The 13,258-nt window shown below is 44.2% G+C and overlaps 1 protein-coding gene and 1 pseudogene across 1 annotated transcript in view; both read left to right on the top strand.

The window, feature by feature from the left end:
• Positions 1–7,557: 7,557 nt before the first annotated feature.
• On the top strand, positions 7,558–8,745 carry LOC101987992 (annotated as a pseudogene).
• A 1,093-nt stretch (positions 8,746–9,838) lies between these two features.
• The window catches only part of LOC106144159 (vascular non-inflammatory molecule 3-like), an 11,492-nt gene continuing 8,072 nt past the window's right edge, over positions 9,839–13,258 (top strand). Inside the window, exon 1 of the mRNA XM_013351407.1 lies at positions 9,839–9,922. Coding sequence (XP_013206861.1) covers positions 9,839–9,922 — 84 coding nt within the window. The remainder of the gene's footprint in view (positions 9,923–13,258) is intronic.

The following is a 13,258-nucleotide window of genomic DNA, read 5'->3' as shown; positions in this document are numbered from 1 at the left end:
AAATGCAAAGGTGTAAACCTTTGGAAAGAGGTGCGCACAGATCCTGTCTAGTAGGAGCCCCTGAGGAAGTCAAGGACTAGAAGGGAAGCTTGGCTGCCAGTTCCAGATAATCACGGTTAAACCTCAAGTCAGGAATCTAGTGATAAAAGTTCAGAGGAAGTACAGAGCAGCAATAGTTCAGAGGAAGCCACTTGGCAGGAAAATAGGTGAACTGAAAATCTCTGAGGTCACTGCCAGGAGATGAGAGAAAAAAAAAACTATCATGCAGGCAAGCTCAGAAGAACGCAGGGCCTAACCATGAGGGTGCTGAGTCCACTCAGCCCTGTGTCAACAGAGCACCTAGTGGGGTGTGCTGAGTATTACTGATGCCATGCACTCAGAAGCCTCTGAGGCATTTTCCTGGAGTAGGGTTGAGTATTAACCTCCTGAAATCACTCGATCCAAGGGAGAAGGACCAAAGTGCATTGGAGTTTTCCAGACCAGATTAAAGTTTCAGAGCCAAAAGCCATTTCATTATCTCTCAGAATCTAATCAATGTAGTGTTTGAAGTTGGGTGGAGACAGCTGAGGAGGGACCGAGAAGGATAGAAATGAGCCCACAGTTCCGCCACCGATTGTTTAACATCCTATCTCAGGCGGCTCCGACAGTAGGGAGCGGTTAGAGAATGGTTCACAAGAGGAAATGCTTAAGTCTTAACTTGAAGTCCTTAGAGGGCTAGACTCTGGTCCCAATGGGTCACTGCACGTCAGGTGGTCCCTCATCTCTGACTTCTTGTTCTTGACTTGGAGTGGGGAAAGAAAGAAAAGATCGTGTCTGTCCTTTGAATTAGGAGCTTTCACAGGGTTGGGATTGGGGTCTTGCCTTACCCATGCCAGCTGGTTTTCAGGAAGAGGAAATGAGAGAGGAGATGCTAGGAGAAAGAGAGAGACAGAGAGACAGAGAGAGACAGAGAGACAGAGAGACAGAAAGAGGCAGAGATGGAGACAGACAGACAGACACACACACACAAAGACAGAGACACAGAGAGACAGATGCAGAGAGGCAGAGTGGCAAAGACATGCCCAGAAATTGCCCCGGTACAGTTTAAATCTTTAGATAGAGGTAGAGGGCGCAAGGCAGCTTAATTTCCCTTCTGTCTCTTGGTGCCTCCTCCCCCAGTCCAACCAAAGTCCACCCGGCAAGGTGTCTGGGAGACTTGAGTGTCTGTCTTCGGCTGTGCTCTCTTAGAAAGTTGCTATGGGGCGTTTTTTTTTCCTGATGGGGGCGGGGAAACCGGAGGCGCTGTGCCAGGATGGGAGGAGTGGGTGGGGAAGTGCTTCGGGTGAGGACTGGCAACTCTGGCGAGAAGTTGTGAGAAAATTGTAATCCGGAGACACCCTTTACCAACAAAAACAAATGACTTGGTGGGAATTGGCTGGGCTCCCGCGCAGGTGCGGGAGAAGGTTGCTGCATCTTGGTTGCAGGGGAGGGAGGCATGCAGCGCACTGGCAGTGTAGCCTGGCTCCCAGACAGACATGCAGAGTTAGAGACACAGAAAAACAGAGAGAGAACTCAGCAGCTATAGAAGGGTCTTTGTAGCGACATTCCGGGGAGAGCACCCAATTTCTGTAAGCTCCTAGTGCGGTTTTACAAGTCGATTTTAAGTGAAATCACTTCCAGAGAAGCTTATCAAGGTTTCAGCAAACTAAAAAGAGAGATAAAAAGGCACCAACCAACTAAGCCGGGTGGTGGTGGCACATGCCTTTATTCGCAGCACTCTGGAGGCAGAAGCAGGTTGATCTCTGTGAGTTAGAGGCCAGTCTGTTCTACAAGAGCTGGTTTCAGGACAGCTAGGACTGTTACACAGAGATACCCTGTCTTCAAAAACAAACAAAAAACAAATCAAAACAAAAAGACACTAACCTACTTTTGAAAAAAGACTCAGGGACTGGAGAGATGGCTCAGAGGTTAAAAACACTGATTGTTTTTCCAGAGGTCCTGAGCTCAACTCCTGGCAACCTTCTGTAAAGAAATCTGGTGCTCTCTTCTGGCCTGCAGGAACACATGCAGACAGAACACTGTAAACAAAATAAATAAAAAAATTTTAAAGGAAAAAAAAGGAAAAAGAAAAAAGACTCAGTTATCTAGAGAACAGAGAATTGTCATCTTACCAGGGTTATCCCCTGGAAAATTCTCTTGAGTCAAAAATGTGAATCAGATCATTCGGTTTATGAATACATAATTAAAACAAAAGGCTTTGGGCTTTATGTAAAAGATGTCTAGGGAGGCAAGGCAGCCTGAGGCTTCCCTTAGACCTGATGATGTAGACCGTGGTGCAGGCTCAGGGCTTCTTTCCTCTGAGAAGAGCCAAACAGTAACTCATTCTTTAGAGGTGGACTTGCCTAGTCGATTGTTTATTTCAGTTATTTCTCCAGTGGTCTAAAGAGGCAGATCATAATATTTTAGATTACAAATATTCTACTTCAGTAAATATCCCCTCATAATGACTCCCTAAGAATCGTCCAGTGAATGATGAACACTCCCTTTGCAAACACTTACCAGTCACCTTTGAGAATTATGGTGACCGGAATTCAAGAACATTCATTGTGCATTGTGTATCTTCTCCCTTACTCACCAGTTTTATAATCAGAGGTTAGAGGGCCATGAAATGTGATCACGGATGTTTAAAAATCCTACTCATCACATTGTTGACAAATCTCATCCATCCAGTAACTAGTTATGTTATTTTGAAATGTCTCTTGACCTCCGAATTTCATGCTTGCAAGGACAAGGCCTTCCTTGTATATTTGGCTAGGATCAAGTATGATAATGAACATGAAGGCATGTTTTAAACAGGGAGACAGGACCAAGGCCCTCCCCACTGAGCAAGGTATCCCTCCAAAGAGAATGGACTCAAAAAAGCCAGTCCAAGCAGGATAAACCCTGGTCCCACTGTCAGTGGCCCCGCAGTCTGTCCCAGTCACACAACTGTCACGTACATTCAGAGGGCCTAGTTTGGTTCTATGTTGTTTCCCCTGCTTTGAATCTGGAGTCAGTGAGCTTCCTTAGCTCAGGCAAGCTGTTGCAGTGGGTTTCTCCATCATGGTCTTGAGCCATTTGCCCATATTACCGCTTCTCCCTCTCTTTGAGTGGACTTTGGGAGCTCCGCCTATTGCTTCACTGTGGAACTCTGCATCTGCTTCCATCAGTGACTGGATGAAGTTCCTGTGATGACGGTTAGGGTAGTCATCGATCTGATTACAGGGAAACCAGTTCAGGCACCCTCTCCACTATTGCTTAGGGTCTTAGCTGGGGTCATTCTTGAGGATTCCTGGGGATTTCCTTAGCATCAGGTTTCTCCCAGGCCTTTTAATGACTCCTCTCTTTCATTGCTTTCCCACTCCATCCCTTTCTCAACTTGACTATCCTGTTCCCTCATGATCTCATCCCCATCCCATCCACTTTACTGCCCCTGCCCTTAGTTTACCCAGAAGATCTCATCTATTTCCTTTCCCAGCGTGATCCATGTGTCTCTCTTAGAGTCCTCCTGTTTCCTAGCTTCTCTAGTGCTATGGATTATGGTCTGGTTACCCTTTCCTTTACATCTAGTATCCACTTATGAGTGAATACATACCTTGTTTATCTTTCTGGGTCAGGATGATTTTTTTTTGCTGGTTCCATCAGTTTTCCTGAAAATTTCATGATGTCATAGTTTTTTATGGCTGAGGAATAATACATTGTGCAAAAGTACCGCATTTTCTCATTCGTGAGGAATACTACATTGTGCAAAAGTACCACATTTTCTCATTCGTGAGGAATAATACATTGTGCAAAAGTACCACATTTTCTCATTCGTGAGGAATAATACATTGTGCAAAAGTACCGCATTTTCTCATTCGTGAGGAACACTACATTGTGCAAAAGTACCACATTTTCTCATTGTGCAAAAGTACCACATTTTCTCACTCGTGAGGAATACTACATTGTGCAAAAGTCCCACATTTTCTCACTCATTCTTCAGTTGATGGATATCTAGGTAGTTTCCAGGTCCAAGAAAGAATTTTAAAAACACACAAAACAAAGAAAAATGCTTTATTTTCAACCAAATATCACACTGTGAGAAAATTTTGTGTGTTGGGGAGTATTTGTACAGTATGCTTCAGGTTCCCAGGTTTTCTGAGCTGTTATCCATGCTGGTGTGGGCTTTGGTGGTGCACAGTCATTTCTGCTCCTTGTAAATAGTCCTTCGCCTGGATTCCTGTAAGTATTCCCCATTAAAAGCAGTGGTTCACCAAGTTGGACTTTGATGGTATCCCTGCTTTGGTCTGTCGTGGGCTCCCTATCTGGGGTGAGTAGATATGCATGTTGTGTCTGCCCAGGTACACTTTGTCACACAGCAGCTATGCTTTTAATATTTAATATGTTTGGAATTACATAGGAAAAACAGTTTGAAAGTCTCATAATCTTATTTATTCACTTATTGTAGATTTATTCATGCTATTTTTTGTGTGTTTTGCCTGCATATATGTCTATGCTGGGTGCCTACAGAGATCAGAAGTGGGAATCAGAGTTACAGACAGCTATACACCACCATATGGGTGCCAAGAATCAAACCCAGGTCCTCTGTAAGAGTTACCAGTGTGACTGACCATGAAGCCATCTCTCCAGCCCATCGTTTATTTTTAATAGAGATTTGGGTACTGGCATAAGAACAGATAGGAGGACCAATGGAACCAAATAGAAGACCACACATCTTTGAACACCTGATATTTGATAAAGAAGCAAAAAAAATCAAATGGAAAAAAAAAAGAAAGCATATTTAACAAGTGGTGCTGGCATAACTGGATATCAACATGTTGAAAAATGAAAATAGACCCATATCTATCACCATGCACAAAACTCAAGTCCAAATGGGTCAAAGACCTCAACATAAAGCCAGCCACACTGAACCTTATAGAAGAGAAAGTGGAAAGTACACTTGAACGCATTGACACAGGGAACCACTTCCTAAACATAACCCCAGCAGCACAGACACTGAGAGAAACAATTAATAAATGGGACCTCCTGAAACTGAAAAGCTTCTGTAAAGCAAAGGACATGGTCAACAAGACGAAACGACAGCCTACAGAATGGGAAAATGTCTTCACTAACCGCATGTCAGACAGAGGTCTGATCTCCAAAATATACAAAGAACTCAAGAAATTGGACATCAAAAGATCACATAATCCAATAAAAATTGGAGTACCGACCTAAACAGACAACTCTCAACAGAAGAACCTAAAATGGCTGAAAGACACTTAAGGAAATGTCAACATCCTTAGTCATCAGAGAAATGCAAATCAAAACAACTCTGAGATTTCATCTAACACCTGTAGAATGGCCAACATTAAAAACACTGATGACAATATATGCTGGAGATGTGGTGGGGGAAAAGGGAACACTTCTGCATTGCTGGTGGGAATGCAAACTGGTACAGCCCCTTTGGATGTCAGTGTGGTTATTCCTCGGAAAATTAGGAAACAACCTTCCTCAAGCCCCAATAATACCACTTTTACGTATATATCCAAAAGATGTTCGATCGTGCCACAAAGACATGTGCTCAACTATGTTCATAACAGCTTTGTCATAGCCAGAACCTGGAAACAACCTAAATGCCCCTCAATCAAAGAATGGATAAAAAAATGTGGTACATTTACACAATGGAGTACTACACAGCAGAAAAAAGTAATGACAGCTTGAATTTTGAAGGAAAATGGATGGAACTAGAAAACATTATTTTGAGTGAGGTAACCCAGACACAGAAAGACAATTATCACATGTACTCACTCATAAGTGGTTTTTAAACATAAAGCAAAGAAAGCCAGCTTACCAACCGCAATCCCAGAAAACTTATAAAACAATGAGGACACTAAGAGAGACTTACATAGATCTAATCTACATGGGAAGTAGAAAGTATAAAAAGACAAGATCTCCTGAGTAAATTGGGAGCAATGGGGATATTGGGGGATGGCTGAAGGGGGAGGGGAGAGGCAGGGAGAGGAGAAGAGAAAAATGTAGAGCTCAATAAATATCAATAAAAATAGAGATTCGTTATATAATTCTTTAAACTTTACTATGGTTTGAGTTTTCATAATAGAATATCAGGAAATAGATAAAAAAATTGTCAGGAAAATACTAGACTCTGCTTGGAAGTACATTTCCTTTCTGGGCAATTCCAAATGCCCAACGGACAATGTTTATTCCAGCAAAGGGTGGCCTTCAGGCCTACAGACCACTTGGGATAGAGAGAACCTTCTGCCAGGACTTTTGGATTCCATTTCTTTTCCTTGTTTTAGTTTTGAGGCAGGTTCTTGCCCCAAAGTCCAGACTGGCCTTGAACTCAAGATCTTCCTGCCTATGCCTCTCAAATGTTGCACTTACGTAAGGTGCAAGCCATGCCACCTGGCTAGATCAGACTCTTTTGATTATGTGAGCTTTTTGTTCAAGTGTTCTTCAGTGAGTTTTAGCTAGTTTTTCTGCCTCTCCTGAAATATGTCACTGTGCCTGGAGTGGACCCCACCTTGCCACCCGTGACTCTTGGGAGGAAGAGTAGATTAAGACGCTTCAGAGCTTGCGAGACACCTGATCCTAAGCAGCTGATCATATTTGTTCTGGGTCTGAAGTTTACATGATAAAGAACAGTGGGAGGGCTTGATATGATATAAAAAGATCTGGAAATTACTGGAGCATCATTTTGCATCTGAAACTGCCAGGTAAGGAGTGAGTTTGGAGAGAGGGGATACTAAAATCTTTGCCCGAGAGGAGAATGCCTAGATTGTGGCAGAGGAGACTTGAACATTGGCACCTGGACTTCAGCTAGGTTCACAGGGTCTTTGAGTTCTAGCTAAAAGGATGAGGATACCATGGATGCTCAGGGCGGGTAAACAGCAAGATCTGACTGCTAGAGGAGGGATTACGACAACTGGATGCTTTGGATCTAATGTCTTGAGTTTGTCCCCAGTTATGCCACCTCCCAGCCTATCCCAGCTGCACCAGAACTGCTTGGACACTGATGTTGGCGCAATCTTTTCTGTCACTCTCTTTGTCCCCCTGGGTGACACAGAGGTATCTCTAAATGCTCTTTCCCCTGACTCAACAGTAGGGTAAGGGTAGAGAGTTAACCTCTGTGCCTCACACGCCTTATCAGCCAGGCTAATCTCCCGCAGGTGAGCTTTGCTCAGATTCTTGGTTTGGTGAACTTCATCATCTCCATGCCTTAGAAATGGCCTTTACCTCCTCTTCTGAGGACTTTCCTGCTGTGTGCCAGGACGGGATGAGGTTCGACTCAGATAATCTAACAGAAAGTCATGATTGATCTTTTGGATTGGGGAAAGAACATTAGCTACAACCAGACCAGAGGAATTAGGGACTCAGGGAACAGCATCAGGAAGGAGCAAGACTATCAGTGGAGAGTCTCCTCTGAGCTCAAGGCTGCATCTACTAAATCTACATTGAAAAATTGAAACGCCTAGGTCTATGTGCAAAGCCGGGGAATTGATAAGCTTTCTTCTTTCCTCTTCTTCACATTCCAGCCTCAGAATGTTGGCCATTGCTCTTCTAGCCTTTCTCTGTGTGTCAGCCTCTGCCGATGAAGGTAAGTGAGATGCCTGGTCGGGAAGAATGGCTCTTGCAATGCTGTTAGTCAGGGCTTTTAGACACTGGCTTGGAGTGGTGGGGAGAATGAAGACGTGGGGGAACAGCTGGGTTCCTGGGCTGTGTCTACCTCCAACTCCTCTTCCCCTCTACTTCAGGCCAAGTCCTCCTCTTATAATGGGGAATATGGAGGTGCTGGAGGAAGGTGATTCTCTCATTCTGGCAACCAGATGGAAGGTCCCATTACCGCCATCCGTGTTCGAGCTGACACAAACAACATCATAGGGTAAGAGTCTTCAAGTTCCTGTGGTTTGGGGCCAATGGAGGGTCATAGTAAATTGAGTTCTTATTTATCTTGAGTCATGCTTCTTTAAATCAACAAGTCACAGGTAATACATGAGCTGGTAAAATGTTGGAGGACCTAGTTTCCGGATCTGTGGGTTTGTTTTTTAACTTCACTTCCTCCAGTGTGCCTGAAGTTGGAAAGTCATGTAATCCTAAGCTCTCAGGGACCACAAACTGCACACATTGATTTTTCTCTCTTGTCCGTCTTTGCTTGTTGTCTCTCCTGAGATAGTTCTTTCCGTCCCTGTTGTTGGCTAAAGTTCTCAGCGTGATCTTCTAGGGTTCTGTTGGCTAAAGCTCTCAGTGTGACCTTCTAGGGTTCATTCATCATTCATATCCGCGGTGTGGGTGTTGCGGGGGACGTGTCTTCTCTGTTACCTCTTTAAAAGTCTCAGCATATAGACCAGGATGTCCTGAATTTTGTTAACCCCTTTCAGCGTTTCCCTTCCCTTGCTTCTCACTTCTGCCTCCAGTCTCCAGGTACGCTATGGCAGGACATGGAGTGACAATGTAGGTGGCACAAATGGAGACGTGGAAGAGATCCTTCTGCACCCTGGGGAATCAGTGATTCAAGTGTCCGGCAAATACGAGTACTATCTGAGGAAGCTGATCTTCTTCACAAGCAAGGGCCGCCGCCTGTCTTTCGGAGGAAAAGAAGGCACAAGCTTCAATGCTGTTCCCTTGCATCCTAACACTGTCCTTCGCTACATCAGTGGCAGAGCTAACAACTACATCACTGCCATTGGCCTGCACTGGGGTACCTACCCTAGTAACCAGAACAACTGCTGAACCTTCAGCTTCTTGTTTGCCAGGGGCATCGTGTAAGAACTCCCTTATCACCAACCCCTATGCAAGCAACTTAATAAATGAGCATGGCTAAATACAGTATCTTATTTGTCTCCTAATTCCAGTAGAAATACTTGGCTCTCTTTGCATGTTAATCTTGGGAAAGTGAGATGTTGAGAATAGAACCCTGGCTTGCTTTTATAGATATAATTGGAGATAAAATAACGGCTACATGTATGTTCAAGGATGGTTTCTGAGAATGCTCATTCAAAGGAGTTCAGCAGGGAGGGAAAAGTAGTCGTGAAATCCTTCCTCAAACCCAGACGCCCCACTCTCTAGCTGCCCTCCCCACCTGTCCGTCCATGGAGGAGGTTCCAGAAGAATGTCACCTCACTCTTTTGACCTTAAGACATTTGGTATGCATGGTGGGCCTGAGCCATTATCTATCCTTTGTTCTTTCCCAGAATCCACCTAACTCCTGATATTTAGGTCAATTTTGTGCCTGCGGATTCTGTTCTCTTATGTTAGCTCACTTCCCCCATCTTTACTCCATTACGTATCCAAAGCAGTCTCTCTCTCTCTCTCTGTCCATGTATTGGGGTGGGGGGAGGGGAATAGAGTATTGCTGGTTTAGTTCTGAGCACGGAACAGTCACTTATTCTCAGCACCTTGACCGGCTCTGAGTTTGCACATGAATAACTGCCCACTGGAGGAACACACAAGAGTCTCTAACTAAAGGTTGAGAGCAGCACCACTCTATGGGTATAAACACGAATATTTGGACTGTATTTTAATGACATGTCCACTTAACAAAAAGACCAGTAGGTGAAGGCGGATCGAATTAATACAGGCCAATTGGTATAAGATAACGCCACTTTAATAAAAAACACACTCACGCAACCTAAGTTCCCGCGATGCCCAGAAACAGGAAACAGGAAGAAGGGGTTACCAGCGTCTGTGCACCCCAATTTATAGACATTTGCCAGAGGCCGTCCCGCCCCCAAAGGGCAGGCTCTCTCTACAAGTAGGGGACTCCTTTCTAGAACCTATGACTTCTTCAACCATGGGTTTTTGCCTAGGTTTCACAGTGCCGGGAATGAATTCCCTCTGTAGAGTGGACCTCAAGTCCAAACAGAAAGCGAATGACTACTCGCAAGACATTCATGCCATGATTGAACCAGTAGGCACTTTTGCCTGATGGGTCAGTGCTGTATAGCATGCAGGGTCCACGGATGCTGTGACATCAAACCACAGATGCTTCTTTCCCATGGCACATTTCAGCACTAGCTAGCCAGGAGGAAATTTTCATGTCAGTTCCAACTCAATATCTCTGTGTCCTCTAACTCATGAGTGCACTGTCCTCAGCAACAAGGTCTTACTCTCTGATTCTGGTTGGAAACCAAGAGCAATGGCAGCCGTCTGTGTTGTTTGGGGGGCATCTGGGGCCTCCCTGGCCAACAATTCATAAAGAAATATCCCAAACTTGGCACTGGAAGTTTTAGATACTATACTATGGCTTGTGGGAGAAGCATTATGTATTCATGGAGGATAATTCTCTTTTTTAACACAAACTAATATTTTTTAAAAATATATCTTCATATTATTTTTTCCTACCTAGAGGAATATTGGACTATATTGGGATGTTTTGATGGTAACTGAAAAATCTTTACCCAAGGTATATAAGAAAAAGAGGATGGAAACCAAATGCCTGCCTCTTTCCTAAACCAGTATAATTTCCAAATTCAGGAATTTCCAATTTCTAAATCCTTATTTTTATACCCACGGATAGGTGCAGCTCCCACTCCTCATCATACAAGCTTCTTCTTGTAACAGATGGAGAACACTACAGATATCCACAAATGGTCATAATGCAGAGAACCTTGAGTGATGGTCCCTACTGATGCATTTATATCACAACTCCTAGTCAGGAGCTCCAGGGAATGTCACAGAAAAGGGACAGAAAGATTACAAGAACCAGAGGACCAAGATGTCTGCTGTGAGAGGGTGTCTTTTATATAAGCCATGGAAGTTGTACCCATAAAGTCTCAATACTGTGGCCACCTCAATTAGACCTGCAAAATGCTAGCACCAGTTGACATGCCAGCGTGAATGTGACAACCCTCACAAAGCCCAGATGAAGAGCTATAGGAACTCATGGCTCCTTAGAGGAGAATCGATGTTCCCTATGGTTGAGGCCCATAATTGGTTATTTAAAGCCAAGCAGTTAGGCTTAAACACACATACACATGAGCAACACTAAATGGTCTCATAGACCATACGTGTGTGTGTGTGTGTGTGTGTGTGTGTGTGTGTGTGTGCGCACGTGCGCGAGTACGTATTAATTGCACACAATACAATGTAATGGTTAAACACTTCTGTATTTCTTCTGGACATTTATCCAAGGGTTACTAGTCTATCTTTTGGCTCCAGGGAGACCTCCCCCCACCCTTGGATTAGAGATTATGTCAGAGCACAGCATCTGATCACCTTTATTAGTGACCGCAGAATGGAATTTGATTAGTTTCATTACCAACTCTAGAACGGAACACCACTCCACAAATAGAATGGTCGGTCTGAGAATCAGAAAGATAGGAGCTGGTCTGTGAGTGTAGAAAGATCCTCTAATGGAAGCACTCAGAAGGTAGAGACAATGATCTCTGTGACTTCACCCAGGATATACCAGGGCACATGAACATTGTTATAGTGCTAACACTTGGGAGGCTAAGGCAGAAGAATTACCATGCACTTAAAGCCAGTTTCGTCTATAGTGTAATATTCTGTGTTAACACTTCCCCCTCAATGGATTTCTAATCTAATAGCCTCACTTTTTCTAACCCTGTCTCATCAGGTGGCCCTGCCATCAGATGGAGTCAGAATCTTTACACGGTTTCCTGAGCAGAGTGATTGATCAGTGTGTTAGATGTGTAACCATGTTGAACAAGACATATTCCACAAATGCTTTAGGGATTAGATGTTGGAGTGGGTAGAATAAACTGGAAACAATCACCACAGTGTCTTTGGATCATGAGCCAGGAGTTCAGGGAAGGGACTAGCAACCAGAACTGGAGAGGTAGGAGCCTTGAGCCAGGATGGCAAGACTTGCTGCAGAATCCTTCCTAGTTCAAAGCGATACTGAAAATGCTAAAATACAGCAAGAAGAATGGTTTCACTTGTGTACAGGAAAGATAAAACGGGACCAAGTGGAAGAAGCCTCTGCTTATGTTGGCCTGATAAACACATGGAAAGGATCTTAAATAATGAAAGCTGTGCTGAAGGGGACTTAAATGGCTTACAGAACTGCATGAGGTTAGGGGAGGAGAAAAAGCAATCAGAGATGCTGATGGAGAGACCCTGGAAGAATAAGGGACTTGCACTGGTGCAGTAGTGGCAAGGCTGATATGACGTCAACCAATGCTTTCTCACCGGAATTGAGGGCTACTCCGCAGGTGGGAATTCCTGTCTGGTACAGTAAATCTGGACAAAGAATAGGCTCTAGTGAGAGAACTACGGTTGTTGCTAAAGAGAAACGATGTGCGGATCAAATCGCCTCTAAATAACTGTTGATCTGCATGGATTGGTGCTGCTGCCAGCTTTGGTCAGGGAAGCTTCTCTTTAGAGTGGGCAGCAGTAACGGTGGAGCCTCGTGGTTGTTCAGAGTTCTGAGAATAAGTGACTGTTGAATTTTAGCCATAATTGGGGCATCTATATTTCCCCATCTCAAAAGCGGGGCATCTGTATGACCCCATCCACAGCTCAGAGAAGGTGAAGAGGATGTAAAAGTGGGAACATGTTGTGGACTGTTGTGGAACACTGTCTCCAGTTGTGACATGACTGCTATACTCTTCCGTTAGTTTGTTTTTGAGACAGTGTATCTCCGTGTAGCTCTGGCCATCCCGGAACTCATTATGTAGACCAGGCTGGCCTCAAACTCACAGAGATCCTCCTGATTCTGCCTCCTGAGTACTGGAATTAAAGGAATACGTCTATGCCCGTCTTGAACTCTTACAGTCACAGTAGATATGATTACCTGTACAAGACTAGGCCCATTGAGACTGTCATGGAAGAAAGTGAGACTCACAAGAGTTCCCTCTTCCCCACGCAGTTAAGGGTTACTGGGAGTGGGCAGAGGGGGAGGGGAGAAAGGGAGATTTTTCCCCCAGTGGTGTAGATAAGATAGATGCCCATGCTCCTGAAAAACAATGACATTCACTGGGTCACATAACAAAAGAGGCCGGTAAGTAGGCTCAGTGTGTAAAAGAGCCTATGCCAAGCTTGACAACCTGAGTTTGATCCCCGGGGGGCCCACACAGTAGAAGGGGAGAAGAGATGCCACAAAGTTGTCCTCTGACCTTCATGTAAGAACTGTGACATACACATATACATGCATGACAAAAATCAAGAATGTATTAAAACAAAGGACAAGAGAAGAAATGATGAGGTGAAAGTAACTAGATGAGAAAATGAAGGGGATTAGTGGAAGAGAGAGGGAAACAAGAAGGGGCAACGGGGAGGGTGA

Source organism: Microtus ochrogaster, linkage group LG4, assembly GCF_000317375.1.
Source record: "Microtus ochrogaster isolate Prairie Vole_2 linkage group LG4, MicOch1.0, whole genome shotgun sequence".
In the NCBI taxonomy this organism is placed as follows: Eukaryota; Metazoa; Chordata; class Mammalia; order Rodentia; family Cricetidae; genus Microtus; species Microtus ochrogaster.
Note: the sequence above shows the minus strand (reverse complement) of the source record. Positions and strands in the feature narration are given on the sequence as shown.